This window comes from Brachypodium distachyon, chromosome 1, assembly GCF_000005505.3.
Source record: "Brachypodium distachyon strain Bd21 chromosome 1, Brachypodium_distachyon_v3.0, whole genome shotgun sequence".
NCBI lineage: Eukaryota > Viridiplantae > Streptophyta > Magnoliopsida > Poales > Poaceae > Brachypodium > Brachypodium distachyon.
The window spans coordinates 72,585,128-72,606,563 of NC_016131.3; the positions used below are offsets into that span (position 1 = coordinate 72,585,128).

Here is a 21,436-nt window from a genome sequence, read left to right on the forward strand (position 1 = left end):
AGCAAAAATAGGTAGCAGTGATATCATTTAGATATACCTTAGCACTTGGTATTTTAGATGCTAAATCTCTAAGCACATCGTAGCAGCAACAAATTGGTCAGTCTTTTGGCAACAAGATAAAATGGTAGGCACACAGCAAGTTAGCTATACCTATTTGAAATGTCAAAGCCTAATTTGGATATGCAAGAAGAGTTGTTACATTATTCAAGTTCATGGGTTCGCCGCTACAATTACATGATATATACAACAGGTTCACAAAACCACTATCCCTTAAAAAGGAATACATCAGTTTCATAGCTACGAATTAACCCTCTGTGGCAATGTCTCGAATGCAGAAATGGTGTTGCTAAACTTCATACGGTGTAGAGGCGCACCACTTGGCTTGATAGCACATGCAATCTTGTCCTCAAGGGGGCAGCGTGCTCTCAACATGGAGAACACGTGGTTGTTCAGCCTCCTAGCCTTCCTCATAGCTTCAAGGATAGCCTCGTAGCCCTTCTTGCCAACATCACATGCAAAAATAATGCCAATTTCCAAAATCAAGGTCGATTAAAATATTTACAGGATCTTTAAATTCAGACCAAAGACAGTAGGAAAAGATCTCACTTGCAAAAAAATGGGGCTTTTGCTCCTATCTGCAGATTGGTGAAGAGAAACTGTCGCAATTTCTATTTCTGCCACATTGAGAAATTGATAGGAGAAATCAAAAAGCTCAAAATGTAGCTGCTGTCCCAGAAGGTACATGATTGTACAACCAGCCCATGCTACAGAGTCACCCAACATTTCTTGTTTCTTCGAAGGATTGGTAATGCTATCTTCCAAGTAGCTCTGGATAAGATAAGAAACAAAACCTACTTATTCAGTCACAGCAAAAGGATGAATCACTAAAACCATGCTGGTATCTTAAAAAGAAAAACATCAGTAGTTCTCATGTTCCTTGGGTGTCCAGAGGAAATAGAAGAACTGCCAAACGAAAGTACAGCAAAGGGGGCGTAAGGTAGAGGCCAGAGAGAAAAAAGATATGATTTGTTATCTATACAGTTATTCTGTAAATAGGCGGAACAACATTACGAAATAACAGAACAATGCCTTGCAATTTACTTACATACTGAAGACCGCTGAAAACACGATAGAAGTCCTTCGATGTGGTTATGTCAATGAAACCGGTCTTTGGAGTTGCACTCCATTTGCTGTAATGTCTATCCAGAGCAGCACTTGTGAAAGCAAGAGCATACTCCAGCACACTCCCTGAGTTGAGATTTGACTTGTACAGCAGACCTGTAAAAAATGTTTAATATAACTAGTAACAGGGCAAAAATAGTAAATAGGAAAACAACAGATCTGTGCATTTTAAGGCTTGGATGGGAATACGGGGATGGTGGGATTTAAACCCACTATTAGTTTTGGATTAGGGTGAGACCCCAACCGTTCCGAACCCATCCAAGCAAAGCCTAACTACCATAATTGGTTTCATTAGGAGAAGCGCCATCTCGACAGATTGAGATGCCCAATCTGGAGGGTAGAGGTCCAAAAATATTACTTCCTCCGTCCAACAAAGGATGTCTTAATTTTGACTAAATTTGAATGCATCTATACACTAAGTCATGTCTAGATGCATCCAAATTTTGACAAACTTGAGACATCTTTTGTTGGACGGAGGGAGTATCATTTTTTCTGAAAGACTGAAAGCCAACACAAGAATATCATTTAAGAGGATGATAAAAAAAATTGCACTTACTGGCAGCTTCAGCCTGCTTTGACATGGCAAGAAATGAAGATGGGTTTGGGCATGCAGGACTTGATGCAACTGCATTGGTGGCAGCACTTAGCAATGTGGTTAATGGAGTATTATCAGAGTAGGCATGCTTCACTTGCCCATCGTTTCCTGGAACCAATCCCAACCATGGAGCTGACTGCATGAACTGTGTAGTGTCGATTTGTCTCTGTTCGAAAAACAAATCATGGATGCCAGTTAAGACAAAGAGAATACTCCCTCCGATCCATATTAATTGTCAAAATAGTACATGTATCTAGACGCTTTTTAGCCATAGATACATCCATATTTGGGCAAATTTGAGACAATTAATATGGATCGGAGGGAGTAGTTTACAACAGTATACAACAAGAGAGGACAGAAAAAGTGATTAACACCAGAAAAACACCCGCAACAGAATGGCCTTTGCTTATACAAACAAGAGCGCAGACCAACGATATGGTTATAAACCAAACAACTGAACTGACATTGGAATGGAGAAAGAACATTAACATGTGTAAGTAGTAGTGTAACAGCTCCAGCAGCGCAATTGGAGTGAGCAGACGTTTCCTGGGGAATCCTTCTGCTACGGGTGCACAAATTGTGATTTCTCTAGATATTCTCAGGTGCAGAAAATTAACGGAACCTTTGTGCTCCTCTAAATAGGTGTACTGCAAAATTGTGCCGGTTCTCTATTGAAGGTACCATTCAACTGGTTTATTAAATATAAATGCTAAATACAAGCCTGCATGTGCAACTATCATTCGCAAGAGAGCAAAAGCAGAGTAGCAGACCTTAAATTTGACAATCTAAGAAACTAATAAAGTTACCTACGGAAATATGCTCACCAAAACAATGTCCAGAAGGCTCATCCAATACAAAGCACTTCCAATTTCCTTAAGGTCATGAAGAACTTCAATTTTCACTTCTGATTTCGCTTCCCATGTTAATATTTCATGAATTATCTTTTGACAACCTACAATAAGTGCAGCATATAATTCAATCTTCTTCGAACTAGAGAGCCATCCTATGCTAAAACAAAGGAATATGTGAACTTGTAAAAGTAATTCCAATTAGACTGTTACCAAAAATAATAATCCAAATTAGACAAGTAGAACGAATCGAGGAACTGCACAGCTACATTATCTCATATTTGTATTAGAGTTGAGTGCTACTAACTGGTCATCTTTACACTTATAAAGATCTGAGTTGGTGGTCGTTAGTTCACTCCAACAAGACAACCCCTTAATGGTTGCAGAATCATCTAATTGCCACTCATTCTATACATATCACGATCTTTTACTATGCTTGATTGGTTTTCATGACTTTCAAGATAATTGTTTTTTTCAAAAATAATTCTTGACATAATTCTTATTTATCAGATTTTTTTTAAAATGTGAGCTACACATATTTAGACAACTCATGCATAATACAAATTCTTAATTTCGTAGCAAAGCACGGACATTTAGCTAGTTTTAGAAAAATATGTAGTGCTAGCTAAATGCACGTGCATTGCTACCGAATTCAAAGCATGTATTACATGGATAATTTAAATGCTGGTGTGTTGTATTACATTAGATCTTTATAAGAGTAAAAATATGCTATCTTCCAGGCAGGTATTTGTGAAAAGCCAGAACCTCAACCCATTCATTGGGATTTGCAATTCTGAATGCCACCAGCTAACATGTTACCTGCTATACCACCATCAAATGAAAGAAGTCCAATAGATTTTGGCAGTGCTTCTTGCAATGCAGTTATTTTTGGCACCATAGCTGTTATCTGAACAAGAAGAGCAAATCATTAGTCACTTAGTAAACTTCCTGTTGTTTTCTTGGCCTGCCTCACTAGTATTTTGGTATCAGCGATGCAACTCTCAAGCACTTGAGCTTATTAAACGTGTTCATCCACTGATTATATTCTGGGTTAGTAGGACATTGTGCCTTCAGGTGCATAATACCTTATAATGTCACCACTCACCTTACTTGATATATGATCCAGTAAAGCACGGATAATACCAGGCAATGATCTGGAACCGAGAAGTTTAACAATGGCAAACATATGAGGGATCCCAAAGAAGTCACGGTACAGACCAGCAAGACCCTGATATGCCATAGTCAAATCCTACATAGACAATGATAGCATTTTTTTAGATTAAAAACACAATGAGCATGCAATAGTAGAAATTAAGGTCTCTGGTAGATAGCTTGTTGCCAGGTAAAGATTGTGACGCATTTTGGAAAAATGAAAAGGAGAACACCATGAACTATCAGATGCAACATTGTAATATCTTCTTAATTGTATTGCATCACATACTAAAATCTCAGCACAATGTGAATTCTCGGTTTCCAAAGCTGCCTTACTGCCAACATGTCACTCATAGTCCGTGGGTCTACCATTTCTCCATCAGAACTTCATGTTATATAAGCCCTAAACTTCAAGACTCAACTATATATAAAGCTTACAAAATATGGTTGGAAATGCACATTAGTAGCTGGTATAGGAAATGGCAAGCGGCATATTTAATAGCAGTAGCAGGTACTGGAAATGACAAGCAGCAGAATTAATGACAGGTGCTTACATGCGATCCACAATAGAAGTACGGCTTCCCAGCAGAAACACTTGATCTCTGAGAATTGTGATGAGCCCCTTTCAGTGATCGAACAAACCGTTGTGTGGTATTACATAGGATGAAATTGGGCAAGAAATCTGACTGCATCTCATTCCACATCTAGATCAACCAGAAAAATTACCGAATTAGGATAAAACTTTAATTGAATGTACCACCAGTTTTTGCAGGAATAAGCACAAAGATGCATATCATACTGCAACACCAGTACTGATAATGTGACAGCACAATAAAAAGGATAGCATTAGAATACTTTTGTCTGTGATATGCATCTGCCATAAAACAATGCATCATTCACTAGTTGCACAAACACAGAACTAAACAACCGCCAACTACTAGTGAATTCCCCAACCAAAAAAAATAAAAGCTAATACAAGATCATGACTACTAGTATTAGGTATGTCGAGGTCAAATGTTTATCCATATATTACACACCAAAATAAGCATGGAACCAACATGGTAAAGGTCCAAACCTGAGAAGAAATGCGGCTTGAATATGAAACCAGTGAAAGGTTCTCTTGCATCTCACTAAGCATGAGAGAGTAAGAATCCAATTCAAGAAATCTTGATATTAACTGGTGTGTAAGCTCCAGAATATCCAATAGTTGTTGTAGTTCCTAATTTGAAAAGACAGACCAGAATAAGCGTGTGAATTGCTTAAGAAAATAGAATTGAACAAATAAGAGATAGTATAAAGAATTAAATATTAAAAAAAATCTTACTACAACAGCGCATAGATCTCCATTTTCGAAGCGCTCCAGTAGGAAATCAATATTTTCTCGGAACAGTTTGTTCATTCTCTGAGTAATTAGACTTCTTAGGTCAACTGTCCTCCCTAAGATCTGACATGCAAATGAACTGTTTCAGTAATGCAACACACTGAAGGAAAATAACAGATCTTAGCCTCAAAGGATCAAATGAATATGCTGAATAGGTTTAAATGTGGGCATATGAACTGAGCATCAAAACAGGAGATTTTGTCTCCTTGACCCAAGGAATGAACCCAGGATGAAACACTCCAAACTGGTTTAGAGACTGAATGCAAAGCTGCAAAAGGAAAGTGAAAGGTAAACCTGGCAAAATTTTAGCAGAAGTACCAAACTGATACAAAAAAACAGTATGGGAACCAACAACAGCACCCTTATACTATTTGCAATTTCTCTCATCAGCATGTACTACCAGTGTAAAACAAAAAATGAAAACATGTAAGATACTGTTGACAGTTGTAGCTCTGAAATATCGAGAAGTAAACTTCTACACTATTTGTTATTAAAAAATGTACGTAAATAAACCAACTAGGTTGCAAGGATTCCTTAACACTAAAAATACTATGGTTATTATATGCAGATGATTACATGCACATCTCTTCTGAATTAAAAAAAATACTGAAAAGCCTCAACATAAACAATATCAATCAGCCCTTACCATTACTCTTCTTAGCTTGAAAATTGCATCAAATCGCAAAGGTTTGACAAAATACTTTTCACCGTCATCACATGCATAGGTAAATGAACTATCAAGAAGGGTACTGCATATGAGGGAGGCAGACATATCAATACAAAAAAGGAATCCTGAGTCAATCAGTGCACAGGTAAATCTGAAAAGAAAAACTTGCTACCTTGCTGCACAACTCTTGTAATATGTAAAGATGATCTCATTAAGCTTCTGAACAAGAAGATCGAAGGAAAGATCAACCTACAATCAGAGCACAAGTCACACTGTAAGATATTTGACAAATTTGTTATGTGCTAGACTTGGTAAAGGGTCCGGTCCATGATGGGGATAGGGCGCTCATCCTCAACAACCGGTGACAATGCTCATGCTTGGCATCAAAGAGAGGTTCTGAGGCTTTGGGGAACTTTTGACTATTCCATTGCCAATGAGTACATGTTATCCTTTTATAGGGAAGGCTCAACTTGACCGCTGAATAGAATCCCACTTTCCTAACAAACCATATCTTTTATCTGCCTATTTAAACTAAACTAGCTAACATATGTCTTTCCTAAGATACTCGCTTTCCTTGTTAAACATATATCTTTCCTAAATACTCTGTGGAATACTCTGCCCATAACAAAATGCAAGACATAGAACATGAGGATTAATCATAATGTTGCAAGTACATCCAGCCCAGTGACCAAGAGAAGAAACACAATTGACACACACTGAAATATAGCAGTGTGCAATAGAAAGGGCAAGTGTGACAATTGGAATTGCTTACCTCGGCTTCAATTTCATCGTAAAGAAATCTCTGTTTCAGACAAGTTAGTGCATGTTGAGCTGAGTCATTATAGAGGTCAAGTGGTATCAAAATGCTTTCAAGAAGACCAGCATCTTGAGATTCAATCACATGGTCCACCAGCATCCAAGGGAGGGAACATTCGATCGGAAACTGCCAGCAAGACATAAGCTAATATGAACAGTCTGTAACCATAAGATGTGTACACAAAAATATGGAGTCACAACTTGGCTAGCTGCAATGACTAGATAAACATGATTTAGTATACTTTAAGTTCAAAAATTGGTTAACTACATACAGTATTTCACAGCATTTCTCGCCGGTAAGGGCATTGGATAGTATTATCATGAAAAACACATCACAGGCAAAATAAAGGCTCTACTGACAGAGGTACTATTGACGCTCCTATAATTACAAAATTTTATTACAAAAACTTCAAGAGATAGCTTATCAAGTACAACCAGAACAACAAAACTATTGGTATCAAATATCTCTACTGTCACACATTTCCAGGCAACTTTATTTTACAAACGCTGCTCTTGAGAATTTGGTGTAATGATAGTAAGAACAACAGAATTGAAGGTTTTCTTATGAACAAAAGTTTGATGCCCATAGCAAAGATATATGTATTATTATCTCATTTGAAATGAACAACAGTTTAACTAGCATGATCGTTAGTGTTGTTGATGCTACCTATAAAGTGTGCTCAAGTATTACCTAGGCCACTCTGGTTTAATGACGGAAAATTAAAACGGAGATACAGATCTGAAGTCTTATTTGTGCGATTGATGTACAATAACACAATCAAGATAGGTATCACATGATATCCTAAATTAAGTGTCTTAGACTCTTCGTATATGTTTGGTAAACCATGCTTCTCCAAGTTCCTATCTGCAACCATTCATTGTTTCTAATACCATTAGACTAGAATTATGATCATAAAGCAAACATGACTTGCAGCACTAAGCTGAGTGTAAACAATGAAAAGGAAACAAAAAGAAACAGCAAACTTGCCACTCAATAAGATACGATATGTCAATACAACTACATCTGATAGCTCAAAGTCTCTAAGTTTCATTAGTAGTTCCTGCCATGTTGAATTTTGTATACTTCATTAAGCAAAACAAAAATTGCTGCACCTGGATAACACGGGATGATTCCAGATAAAATTCTCTGAACCAAAGAAATCCAAGATCAGTCAGTGTACCAATTGTTGCTGCATATATTCACAATAGTTAACAGTCAATTGCATTATCCAAATGAAAAGAAGATTGATAAGTATAAACATAAACTTCCAAACTTTAGGTTGCTACAATAATACAACGGATTGTAATAAATGAACAAATTTTCCTACAAGTAATGTAGAAGCTTAGAAGTTGATTATCACTGAACACAAGAAATGCACCAATTGTACAGAAGTAACTACATGATATGATAATTGCCAGTCCTAACTTTTCGACTGCATAAAGATAGACGCACCTGTATAATCCAAAATATGCAAGAAAAAACTAAGCTTGTAGAAAAACGTCTCTAGCTGTTTAATATCTTCCACAGGTATACCAGAACCATTATTCCCAAATAGTCCTCCAGGTTTTCTCAGATTACCACCAGATACAAGCTCACAGATGAGAAATTGCAAACAATGAATCTGCAAGAAATTTGGCAACATAAATACAAGTTAAAAATCATCAGTGAAGTAAACAATATACTATTAACTAGAACACATAAGAACAGATAGATTACAGCAAGATGTAAAACTGGAAAAAGAAAAATTAACTTTCAGATGCACATTTTTTTGCAGCAAAGTGAAGAGAGTTTTACACAACCAAAGCTACCTTTTGGAAAGGCCAAGTCAACTCTAGATGTTCTTAAGAAGCTTTTGAAATGAAATATACAGTTATCTGTGAGCTCTAGATGTTCTAAAGAACCTTCTGAAGTTAGGACACGGTATTTGTTCAGCTCAACATGTTAGGTAGAAACAGATTAAGATTTCTGAGATAATGATAATTTGATAAGCAATACATGAACATACATGCCAACTATGACTCTGGACCTTTTATCTCTGGATATGGATTTGTACGATGTAATAGGATTTATTTGGTCACACTTCCTCATATTGTTTCAGATATTGTAGAAATATCCATGCTCAATACGCTGCTCTATATGGCAATGCAGCTTAAATTCTAGGCCTTAGATAAGATGTTACTGCAAACCAGGTGCTGCAGGGCTAAGCAGACTGTTAAAAAGACACTAATAAAACCTGTGCAGCTGTTGGTGCAACTGGTCTTGGGTAAAATGTGTTTTGTCTCGTTTCCTCAGTTTCTTGGTGTAGCGAGTGCTGCTCTGGGTCTGCCTTACTAGTGTTGGCCATCCAATCTGCGGAGAGGGTTCGCATATCAGAGAGAATCCTGAAAGAAAGCAAAGAAATATGAACAAAGCTTATAATATCTCCCCAAATGTACTGTCACATTTTAGAAAGAACGGCTCCACACAAATATAATGAAAAATACAGCATAACATTCAGAGACTATACCCATCCACAAAATAAATAATTGTTATCTGAGGTCAGCACAATAGAGAACAACACCCATCATCTGAGCCTATTTAAGCTAGGGATGGTCAAATATCAATGTAAAGTTACCAAAAGGATGGTTGCGGCAGAACAAGTTACCGAGAAAGGTCCTTCTTCTTCCGGAATGTTGTACGAAGCATTTTGTCTAGTTTATCCTGCACAAAATCTTGGACTTCCATATGTATAGTTTCCCATAAAGCTTCAGACACTAAGGTGTCACAGTGTTGCATCATCAGCCCAATACTCTTTATGTACCCGATTAATTCAAGCAGAGCCCTTCGTTCTTCTGCAGTATAGTTCCATCGTACTACCTGCATGCAAGTTGTAAATAGGCAATAAAATCAAGCTATCAACTTACAAACTGAAATCATTCTTACTACTGCTGAAATTAAAGGACCACTTTAAAAACACAGATAACAAAAGATTTTCCGCTCATATATCTGTTTGAGAGGGGCCACGAACATTTAAATATTGAATAGCCACCCCCTCTTTGCATGCCAAGAAAACAACTGCAAGTACTTCATGCAAAGAAGAAAGGTAGACCTTTTCATAGTCAAAAAAGGTCGTTGAGTCCTGTTGTGAATCTGAAATAGGTGGTTCTTTGCAAGGGCGTGAAAATTTCCAAGCACATTGTTCCCATATCCTGCCGGTCCATCGACTAAGAAGCTGGAAGCCTTCAACAACAGTATCATACATGTTCCCCTTGATATCTCTAGACCAGTCATTATCTGCACCATCTGATGACTTCAAGATTATCATCTGAAAGTACAGGTCATTGTCAATGCAACTCACAGCACACCAAGAAAAAGTCGTTATCCGATAGAAATGAAGTTCCTTTTTCCAAATAAATGAACTTCAAATCTCCATGAGCTACATCAGTTTGAGAGTACAATCAGCAGAAATATTTGAGTTGAGACAATGTTTGTTGACTGTGATTACTAAAGTGGTAATTCTAGCAATGCCACGATAATCATTACCCGACTAAAATTATTCTGGGAAGAATACTTTACTGGCAATTTGAAATAGCAATAATGTCACCTGATTCATTGCAGAGGCGAAACGTATGGAGAAGTCGTCATGCTCAGCTCTGATAGTTCCCATGTGGTTCAGAATCAAGTAATGCCTCTGATAGGTGTTTTAGTTAAGGAAATTAAAGTATGATATGACTTGCCTATGTAAATATAGTTCATTATTAATCATGATGTTTATCATGGTCTAACAACACTTAGTTTGATTTTCTCCACTTTTCTGAGATTAATCACGTGAACCTGATTTTCGGAGACAATAGTCACCTCTGTTCAGTTAAGAGCCACATTTGCTAAATCCTCAACCCAACGAGTTAAAAAAATGACTGAAAGACTTAGCAAAAGGATATTCTTGTAGCTCGCGAGGAGGAATTTCATGGGGAGCTGCAAGAGTAAGAAGACGAGTTTGACTGGAGAAATTTTGAAAATACGATGACAATTCCTTCAAAATTGCAGCAGGAGAAAGATGTAGATCTGGAAATGCCGGAATAACTGGATCATTCTGCAAAAAAAGGTAGGAGGAATAGTAAGAACTCTCTCAGAAAACAATGGGAAGTAGGTTAATTGAATAGTTAGAAGCTGATAGTCAAACCTTAAAAATATTGAGAAGACGGTTTATCTTCACTCTTTTATAGAGGGACTCACTCTCTTTCTCCGATGAGGTTGCTAGAACAACCAAAACTGGAAGAACACGGAGTAGAGTATGACGCTCGGGGAAAAGAAGAGCAAAGTCTAATTCCAGTGACTCCACACAGAATACTATAAGGACCTGTAGAATGTCCTCAACACTATTCTTTTAGTCAAGGAAATCATAACCACATGCCAAAAAAAAGTAGTTCTACTAGGTACATAATAATAAGCAGATTCAGTAATCATCAACAATCATAGTATGACCATCGATGAATTATTGCAACTGTTCAAAAGAAACATAGACACCAACAGGAAGTTGTTCAAGTACAAAGAAAAAAATCAATAGCAAATTCTACAGAACTGTGTCCTTACAATGCTCCCAACAGAGCTGGCATACTTCAATCCTATAAAGTAGTTTTTTTTTCATCGAGCTGGAAAACCTTCCTACTGTGGGCAGCAAAGAGCACGTGGTGGTCTGGTAGATAACTAGATATATGAGAATATATCTATTTCAAATATGCATTCTTTTTCTACTGCTTGCAAAAAGAGCTCAATGTTTATAACCAGCAAAAGTTAGTCTGAAAAGCAGGATACGTATTTGTCCGAAACATCTCAGCATGCAAATTTAACAAGATGGCCCATCTGGTGCTTAGAAAAATCTGCAAATGGCAGCAAAAAAATCAAGTTCAAAATTTGTATATACCATTAAATAACGTTATGTCAAATAAGTGAGCAAGTCGATCGTAGGTATGGGCTTCAAAGTCCATCCCTTCAAATAACAATGGAAGAGTGCTCCATTCTTGAAATGATACTTAAGATTAACAGCAATGAAAACAAATGCAGTTCACCAATTGGAGTTTGACAGTTAGGCTCAAATAGCCGGCAAAATCAAATAAGCATCCTACTGCACTCCTTGTAAATTATGTCCCTTACTTAACAGTCTTCTGAACGCTACTAGTTTTGTTTCTTGTCTTGGACATGGATTAATTCTTGAGCAGAATCCATTAAAGCTTATCATAGCAATAGTGTCATGTACTCATGTGTCCTATTATCACACTTGATTGGCAGGTGTATGCAAAAAATAACCACAGCGATCTTCAACGACATGACAAACCAGCAACCTGAAGATCATCCAGCTCTTCTCGCATGGTGTCAGTGTCCTGCCACTGGGTGCTTACTTGAGTAAATGTTCTGCATCAAAGTATAAGCAATAATAAGTTACTGGAGCATATCTCTACAAGGAAAATTCGGATGTACCTTACAAGCCATAAGTAATAAGCATTGCCCTGAAAAGATAATTCTTTGTTCTTGATTATGTTTATGCATGTTTATCCTAAGTAACTAATAAATGTTCTCCTTTTTACTAGCAAGTACAAGATGCTCAAACTATGTGAAATATTGAGAGTGGAACCAAAAATTTATGATATACTAATATATAAAACAAGAGATCGAGGGTACAAGCACTCTGGCACGTTATTAAGAAGACAATGATATACACTTGTTTATTCACACTGTGTATCCACAAAAAAAAAGTTTATTCACACTGTGGGATAAATCAACGAGATTTAAAACTTCCCGCAGTGGTAGAACCCAGGTCAGCAAAGAGACGCCGCTACGTTAAACCACTGGGCTATTCTACAGCTCTCTAATATACGAGCATTTTTACAGTACCTTGGTACTCCAAAAATCAATATGGAGTACCAAATAGATCTGGCCCTCCATAGTAAAAGGGCAAATCAGACATTTGTCAACCTTATACTGTCCAAATCAGCTCCAATCAGTCGTTAGTTACTGACGGAAATAAAGGACGCGATCGATTCGATTTGATCTGGTCTTCTTCATCGCTGCACCTTCTCAGTCATCAATTACGGCCGGAAAAGAAGGACGCCAATCGAGCTCCATTGCGTCGGCATGCTCCACCCTCTGGTGACCCGTCGCGCTACATCTCTTCGTACGCTCCGCTGGCGCGTCGGCCCAATCGAGCGGCGGCGGCAGTTGCTCCTTCTCTTCATCGCGGCACCCATTTCAACTCCGGCTACTGCTGCTCCGTCTCTTCGTCTTTCCTCCGGCGTGGTGGCGGTGCTCCTCTCTCCTCCAACGGCGCCGCTCCGGTCACTCGGGCGGCTGGTGCATCCCTTCCTCCGCTCTGTTGGTGCGGTGGCCCAATCGAGCATCGGCTTCGTCCGTCTGCCGGCGCAGCGGCCAATCGAGCGGTGGCCTCGTCCGCTCTGCAGGGACGGTGCTGCGGCTCTGTTGTTAGTTGTATATTTTTTTTGTTGCAAAGTAATATCGAGTTCAATCCGAGAAAGACCAAACTACCGACACACAATTACATCGAGGTACTCTGGTGGTATAAGACTCTGTACTCCGTGGGGTGAACGATGGAATACCAGATACTATTAGCCACTAGATCGGGACAAATAAACGGTCCATATTAAACCCGGGGTATTGTAGAAGAGCTCGTAATATATATATGTACAACAACTACAATTTAATGGAAGTTGCAGGACTACAGCCACTTAAAGCAGTGCTCAAAAAGTCCTGGCCATTCGTGCAATCTAATCACTACTCGATACCAGGTTACTGAAATAATCTTGGGTATTTGAATTTTCAACTACCAACCTCCCCTTACATTCTCCAGTCTCCACACAAATACATGGAAAAGTTAGCATATCAATGCTACTGAGTTTGTGCGAGTCATTTTTACATGTGGGCCATGTCACCCTCAAAATGAACGAAACTGCCCTTAAACCCACCCCTGGGGAGTTGTTTGAACGGTATTGAGTACCTTAGGGGGTGGTTACCTGGTTTTTAAGTTCTGTGAGGCAAGTTGAAGTGTGATAGTGTACAACTAAACTGAAGGCGAGTGTGGACTCCGGCTATGCTTTGCCACTTTATATTACTGCCTACAGATAGATTATTTTGTTACTAATGTATCAGCATTTGATACCAACTTTGTTCACAATTGCTGAACAGCATGAAAAATCAATTGGCGACCAACCAAGGTATTGAAACTAGCTCTACTAGCCATACACTAGTAGTAAGTACCCTCACTGCTTACCGGAAAGACCGAGTATAAGGTTGAGACCAAGGCCGGTTACCACGTAATCCCGTATAATGGGCTAATAGGCTAATAGCTACAAGGTGAGTAACCTATCTGGTACTCATTAGTCATCACCTAGTTTCAATACCTTGCAATCAACCAATTTTACTGCACCAATTCACTTCTGTCTTTTGTCTTAAGTGCTCTGGAAAATAAAAGACAGAATGAAGATGTACCTCTTGTACCATGAAAAATCATTAGGTATACTTGCTTTTGCATTCTTGAGATGATCAAGCTGCAGTAGCACATCAAGCAATTTCAGCATAGACCTGGATTGAAATAAAATGAGCAGCATCAAGATAATTGCACATGTGATTCTCAGTTCAAAAACAAGATAAACCATATACAGTATACTGAACTAGAACACAAAACACATGGCTTAAAAACCTGCTTGGAAGCTCTATATTCCCTCTACAGGCTGAGGAAGTTCAGAAAAGTCAAAAGTCAAAAGTCAAAACTGATAGCAACTCTTCTTGGATGCCAGAACAATGTCTAATACTCTAATGAATCACATCCCCTGTTCTTCTCTGCTAGACCTATAAGTGGATGAGCCAGAATCATGAACTGTGATACCAGAATGTCTTTCCTTCTTTCCATTGGTTTAAAAGTATTGGTCAGCAATTAGGAATCGGCTAGTTTTGCGATTTGGAGCACCAACTCATCGTGATTCACGTCATTTTTTTAAGGAACACTTCGCCCTTTTCCTTTAATATAGCTATATACATAACATTTAATTTATGAAAGCATACCCAGTACTTTCATAGACATCATATCTCAACAAAAAGAATGAAGCTAAACAACAGTCGCCAGTGCAAAAGAACGAACCAAAAATGAGTGATTGTGGGTCCATTGACAAGTCTCTCAGGCCTAGAAAACCTCTGCATATCAGCTGCCAACTGCACAAGGTGACACGGTGATGTTAAAATCTGTAACAGGCGCTGACATATTTCTGGTGTTGAACTGCTGACAAAGTGACAAATGCTATGATACCATGATAGAAACGGATTTTTTTTAATGACGAACAACGAAAATACATTTGATAACCTTGTGGCACAGTAATAATAAAAACAAGAATACAAGATCCCCCAGGCGTCAACATTTTACTCGGTACAAGGAAAATCTTCAAGTTAAGTATCTGTCAGCTCAGATCAACGCAGACCCAATAAATTGGCAAGAATGTAACCTCCTGTTGCTTCAGCCTTAAAAATATGCGCACCTTTAACTTCGTTTTTGTTTCTTGTTTGTGGATTCCTCAAAAAGGATCATGTCCAGTTAATTCCTTATGAATCAAATCAAGTGCTTTTGATGTCTTAAGTCTAACAACCCAAATATTTTCTCTTTTTCAAGAAAACACAAAAAGCTGTGTCTCAATACATTCATAGAAAGAAGGTTACGCTATGTACAAGCCCAAGAAAGGCTGAGCACCCCACGCTTTGTGTCTAACAACTCAAACATGAATTTGACCTGCCCTGCTGCCTCCCTGTATTCTTGTCTTTGATTTCTCCGTAAAACTTTTGTTATCAGTAACAAAATAGTGGCATCATTAGTATCAAAAGTATAAACAAGTAATCCTAAGAAGAAAACGTACAAGCAACTAAGCAAGTCATGTTTCTCTTGACATTTTAGTGGAATATGAGATTTCCTAGCTCACATTGTTTAACTGAAAGCTCAGATACAACTAGGGTTGCACATTTCCCTCAGCAAACACCACAATATTGCGGCATAACCCTACCTCGAGAATAACATGACACAAATATATTGAAGCAAAGTGCACCTGCATGTTCTTAAAATTATGTGATTTGCGTCAGTTTGGTCCTTCTTACTTAATTTGATAGGTTACACTTTTAGGTTCCACCTCGTATAGGTACTCTCTCTTTTTTGTCAGGGCTCATATAGGTGATCTAAATAAGAGGCAAGTGTCACAAAGGAATTAAACACAGCTGAGGTCCTACCTTTGAAGCAGCAGATGCCTGCCATCTCTGAATTTCACGTAAACGGCTCATTTCCAAGTCAAGAACTTGATAGGTTTCCAGGTACAGATCTGCTTGGCTATGCTTCATTGAATCTGGCAGCTGCATTCAAGGTTCCAGAATCTATAAAACTCAGTTAAGACTATAGTAGGGATTATATGCTTTTGGTGAAGAATTTACACATCACTAGGAGAATTATGTACTATGTCTATACGACCATCTCAACATTAGCGAAAAGAACTCAACGTGAAAGTAGTAGATATTCCAGAATAAGCTTAACTAGAAGTAGGAACCTATAGTTTAAAAATCCAAAAAATATGACATTTCAGAAAACTAATCAACTCAAATAAGAACCACCTCAGAGAGGATGGGATTCAATCAACATAATAAACTGATTGAAGTTCACCCAGATCTTCATTGATTTTGTATAGAAGGTGGGAAAATAGAGTAGCTGTACAGTGGTACTGGCATTAATGGGTACTGGAATATAGAATAACAGCAAATTTCAAAGTAAATATTAGTTACTTCCTTTGTAAATAACATAGTACGTTTACGAGTGACTTCTGTTGCCATATCTTATGGAACTGGAAGGAACACAAAGTATTATGGTAAACTACTAAACTTACATATATTAAACAGAATTATGGCACAATGTGACGATCATTTGATGGTAATAAATGAATGGACAGAGTAAGCAGAATTTAACCTGAGGTAGCGCTTTAACACAGCTACGGTATGTGTACAACAAAGATGCCATTTCTTTTCCCTCTTGAATTAGAGTATTCTGCATTCATCCACAAGAGAGTGGAAGAAAAGGTAAGCATTTTCCATTTAAAGTGAATGAAGAACGTAATTGAATAAGCAGATGGATAGAAGAAAGGATCAAAAGAGGAAAATGGGATCAGAATAAACTGAGCTATGACATATTAAAATATGCAATCCTTTCCAGATATATTTTGCTCCTTGAAACAACAGCTTATTTTCTCACGAGGTAAATTTCATCAAGGGCACTTGATATTAAACGACTGCTGCAGTACAGTTGCTAGAATTGGGCATAGAAGACCCATATAAAATCAGCAATCTTGACTACCTGATTATTATTTCTTCAATCCTAAATAAGAACAAAAGGAAGTGTGGCTATTGCTCATGGAAGTGGCCTTTCGTAAGATAATGGTCGAGGACTTGTGGTAATCTACTGTTGGAGCATAGTGGTGAGAGAAAGGCAGGTTTATGGAACATTGTCAATAGTTGAGGTAAGGCGTAGGCATTATACACACTAGCATATACATTTACGATTAATCAGTAATGATGATGGTGCCATGGAAAGAAGCAAGTATGCGCATGTTCGGTTGCAGCTATCTGTGTTATGGGCTTCAGAGGGAAGAGATGTTTTGGTAGGCACAATAGCATATACTTCTTATTGATCAGTGATGACACAAACACCAGTTATTCACGGATACATCACTAAATACATATGGATGAAAAGTGGCATAGTTATCAGTAATTCGCAAGGACATCATTTGACGACAATAATTTCCCAAACAAAAGGGGACCAAATATCTATGGTCAAAAATAAGATTGTTCACGATGCAATAACAAAGAAAATAGCATTTACATACCAGCTGGTTGATTGCTTTTGTATCTTCTCCTAATGATAGGCGATAAGCAGCAACATCACTGTACTCTGAATATTAAATGCAAGTTTTGGATTACAATGGGTAACTACAAGAAACATAATATTAATTGAAAATGAAGTTTGTTGTTGGATAGTTCAACAAAAAAATAATCTGGGAGCAGCAAAACAAGGAAACTGAAATACAAGAATTGCAATGTCATGGGTAGATTTTTTTCATGTCTTGAGAGTGTTGTTGTGGGAGCCATCAGCACAAACTGTGGTCGCACATATGGCTGAGTTGGGGGCCTAGGTCACTATGTACAAGACATGCCCCCACTCAAACAATTTGCACCCACTCAGAATAATTTCTGGGTCCCTCCCTGATCAGCACAACAATTGTGCATAATAATGTACTTCAAAGCATCAACGATATGAAAACATTATCCTGTTCAGTTGTTCACATACCGATAGGACTATTAGTTGCATATCTTTCACTTGACAGGAGCACAGCTAATCCCTGCACATCTGGCTGCTCGTCCTGAAATTTAAAATATAAATGTTAATATAAAGCTCAGGGTCAAACAGAACAGGAAATAGTTTACTACAGACTACAGAGGAATCATAACTATGCAAAGATCTGAAATTCACACCCTCAAGAACACATGCCTGCCTATATAAAGTGAATAGGCACGTACAACAGACTGCCTAACCCTAACCTAAGTCAACATGGTTATATCCAGTTTTCAATAGCTCTCGGGAAACTCCAAACTTGAATTCTACAGAACAGTATTAGAACATGTAACTATTTAAGCTCACACAAACCTGACTACCTGAGGCTCCATATTTTCCTGCAATCTAGATAATACAAAAATAATCAAGCAGACACTATAGAGTGGTTATTACTAGTGGAAGATCAGCCGACGATGAGCTCGACAAGTATAATAGTTGACAGCCATCCAACATTCCAACTTAAGAGTGGACATGAAGGAAATTTAAGTTTTAAACACACCTAGCCAAAATTGAAGGGCACCCGACAGCAGAAAGTGTGGCAACGCACACGTTGACACTCCTCTAGGGGTTTAGATCGACCGTATGAATCAAAAGCTGAAAACCAATCCGTCCCATGGAATTCGACATGAACTAGCGCGAATCCAAATGCAACACGAGAACCCTACATTGGCACTTATCCTAGCGTACTGGGCTTCGAACACAGGCGGCACGGCACAACGAGCCCTGAAGCTACTCGGCGCCAATTCGCAGCGCCACTAGAGCAAAGCAAGCAAGCACTGGGAGCGGAAAGCAACCCCCCACCTACAGCCACACACGTGCGCGCGCGCCCCCGGCTCGGAGGAGAGCGCGCGAGCACCCGCATTCCCCGCGTAGGCGCTTCTCCGAGTATAGGTCCGAGCAGATCGGGCGCGAACTGCTGGAGACAGAGGAGGGGAGAGGAGCGCGGAGTAAGGGGTTACCTCGAGGGAGAAGGTGGAGAGGGCGGCGATGGCCTCCTCGACGGGGATGGCCATGTCGCCGGCGGGCGGCGACGCCGGAGAAGGAGGTGGTGGCGGAGTTGTTGGGAGCGGGAGCGAGGGGAGTTCGTGCAGGAGGACAGGAGATGCACCAACTCGTAGTAGTACTACCGTCCCCCGTGAGCTGTGAGGACTGTACGCTGTGGCCTGTGGGCTGTGGGGACGGACGGTCGGACGGTGGGTGAAATGGAGGAGACGTGGAGTGTACTCGAAGTGAAATGGGGACGACGCCGTTTTACCGAGTGATTCTCCGGCGTGTGTTGGAGTGGACTGGGCCCACGAGCCCAGTTTGAGGGGAGGCACAAGACAGCCCATACTAGAATAGGCCTGCATGCATGGAAGCCTGGACGGCGCGATTTATCAAAGAGCTCGGCAATGTTCTCAAAAAAAGAAAAAAAACTTGGCTCTTTCTCTCTTCTCCCGGAAGATGCATGTGTAGAAAAACCCTGGCCATCGCTTTTGGTGAACCATTTACTCCGGTGGCGGATCAAGGATTTGAACAATGAGAGGCCATGCTTAACATTTATTAAAAAAACACATCGAAACAGTGTCAGGGTATGTATTTACACGCTTTTTAGGTATAGATACATCCATATTTGTACAAATTTGAGTCACTTAATATGAGACGGAGGAAATAGTAGTTTACAAGGTCATTCACCATTTTGATTTTGATGGCTCTCCTCGTCTCATTTTTTTCACCAAGTGGAACTGCAATTATTTTTAAATGAGTTCGGCTCATACTCCCTGCGTCACATATTAAGTGTCGAAATATTTCATGTATCTAAATCTTAATAGGACGGAGGGAGTACTTTCTTGTGCGTGTAACCCGCCTTCAACGTCAGGATATATACATGCCTCGTTGCTACAGCTCACGAATGTATATATACGGTTCTTTCTTAATCAAGGTACTCCGGAAGTAACAGATCAATCCCTTTAAATGGCGGCGCGTGAACGTGATTATATACTCATATACTCCAAAGATTCCAAGTCGTCCGGAGTTACAAATAAAGCACGTATTCCCCTTCCACTTGTCATTTATGTGTTCCTTCCAAGTAAAGCAAGTTTTTTTTTTAGAACAGAGGATATACCTCCGGCTTCATTAAAGGAAACCACGAGTGTCTTACATAAATATCCCAATAAAACAGTGCTGGAAATAACTCTGGATACAACAGACAACTCAGCATTTAGAACAGCTGCAGAGCCCGTTTCTCCCACCATGAACAGCCCCCTAATGAAGCAAATTCAAACTACCTCAGACAACAGCTAAAAACCAGAGATAGCTAAGGCATGAATCCATTGCATGGCATCTCCTATCGCCATCCGAGAGCTTATGTTCTCAGATGAAGCGACACCGGAGCCCAAGCCCAGCCCAACAAGCGATGAAAGACTTGCCGAGACTCGCCACAGCTGCCGCGAGCCGCCCTGGAGCACCTCCTTCAAATCGTTACCTCCTTCAAATCCTTTTTCTGCAGACCAGCCTAGTAATCAATGGTTGAGCAAATAACAAACATGACAGCAGACGGATCATTCGGCCATTTGTTCCGAAAACAGGCGTCGTTACGTGTTTTCCAAATGATACAAAGTATAGCCGCCACCCCAACTGAAATCAGCCTGCGCACACGCCCAATGAATTGCAACAACCAAGTATCGAACAGATCCTGTACTGAGCAAGGTGTTCGTACGAAGTTAAAGCAAACCTGAGCGACAAGCCAAATGAAACGAGCTAACGAGCAATGGAAGAATAAATGATCAATAGTGTCTTTTCTGGCACAGAAAGGACATAGATCACTCCCCTTCCCCCTCTTTGTTTAAGCACATCCCTAGTCAATATACTCTCCTTGCTAACAAGCCAAAGAAAGACCTTAATCTTTAAAAGGATTTTAATTTTCCATAAGAAGCTATAAGGAAAAGAAACCTGTGCTCTCTTCAGCGACCTACATAAAGAGCCAACTGAAAAAGTGCCACGGGCCTCCAATTTCGAAAACAACTTATCTTTTCTGTCAGTCAGAGAAACTAGACTACAGCTACTCTTAAGGGACTCCCACTGTTTGAGATTGTTACCCACCAACGTGTGTCTAAATCTAATAACATCCCATCCTTCGGTGAACACTCTATGTACAGAAATATTAGTACTAAAGGTAAGATTAAACAATCTGGGAAACTGAATGGCAAAAGGTTTACCTCCCCACCGATCATCCTCCCAAAATCTGGTTTTCTTTCCATTACCAACTATTCTGTACTGTACTAATAACATTCCAAGTAAAGCAAGTAACACCAAAAAAGAAGGCGTCGACAGTTGAAGAACGCTTCTACTGACACAGTGACACTCTGGCCTGTCGACACGCAGCTAGCGACACCGGTCTAGACGTTTGATTGCACG

The 21,436-nt window shown here is 39.3% G+C and overlaps 1 protein-coding gene across 3 annotated transcripts; it reads right to left on the minus strand.

Moving 5' to 3' along the window:
* Positions 1-145: 145 nt before the first annotated feature.
* Positions 146-19,183, minus strand: LOC100832691 (protein PIR). 3 transcript variants are annotated; one of them, XM_014897347.2, is made up of 30 exons: positions 19,000-19,180; positions 17,996-18,068; positions 17,535-17,599; positions 16,622-16,699; positions 15,898-16,017; positions 14,771-14,841; positions 14,122-14,214; positions 11,964-12,033; positions 11,437-11,501; positions 10,805-11,000; positions 10,563-10,714; positions 10,226-10,319; positions 9,731-9,946; positions 9,287-9,498; positions 8,876-9,023; positions 8,095-8,263; positions 7,755-7,831; positions 6,598-6,768; positions 5,998-6,074; positions 5,805-5,907; positions 5,102-5,221; positions 4,853-4,996; positions 4,332-4,481; positions 3,731-3,874; positions 3,445-3,532; positions 2,602-2,729; positions 1,739-1,943; positions 1,106-1,278; positions 607-828; positions 146-498 (listed from the first exon to the last, which is right to left on the minus strand). In XM_014897347.2, exons 1-30 carry the CDS (start codon positions 19,051-19,053, stop codon positions 298-300), a joined length of 3,879 nt encoding a protein of 1,292 aa, XP_014752833.1. In that variant the 5' UTR covers positions 19,054-19,180; the 3' UTR covers positions 146-297. The 3 variants fall into 3 exon arrangements, with proteins under 3 accessions (XP_014752833.1, XP_010229226.1, XP_014752834.1); XM_010230924.3 differs by having other exon boundaries at positions 146-495; positions 19,000-19,179; XM_014897348.2 differs by lacking the exons at positions 146-498; positions 607-828; positions 1,106-1,278 and having other exon boundaries at positions 1,806-1,943; positions 2,584-2,729; positions 19,000-19,183.
* Positions 19,184-21,436: the final 2,253 nt, after the last annotated feature.

Excerpts from the sequence above, each read along its gene's own strand:
- LOC100832691 (XM_014897347.2), bottom strand. The coding sequence starts at position 19,053 with ATGGCCATCCCCGTCGAGGAGGCCATCGCCGCCCTCTCCACCTTCTCC. Across the intron at positions 17,600-17,995 it reads TGCAACTAATAGTCCTATCG|AGTACAGTGATGTTGCTGCT; the intron begins GTATGTGAACAA and ends TTTAATATTCAG. Across the intron at positions 1,944-2,601 it reads GCCTTCTGGACATTGTTTTG|AGACAAATCGACACTACACA; the intron begins GTGAGCATATTT and ends TTTTTCGAACAG.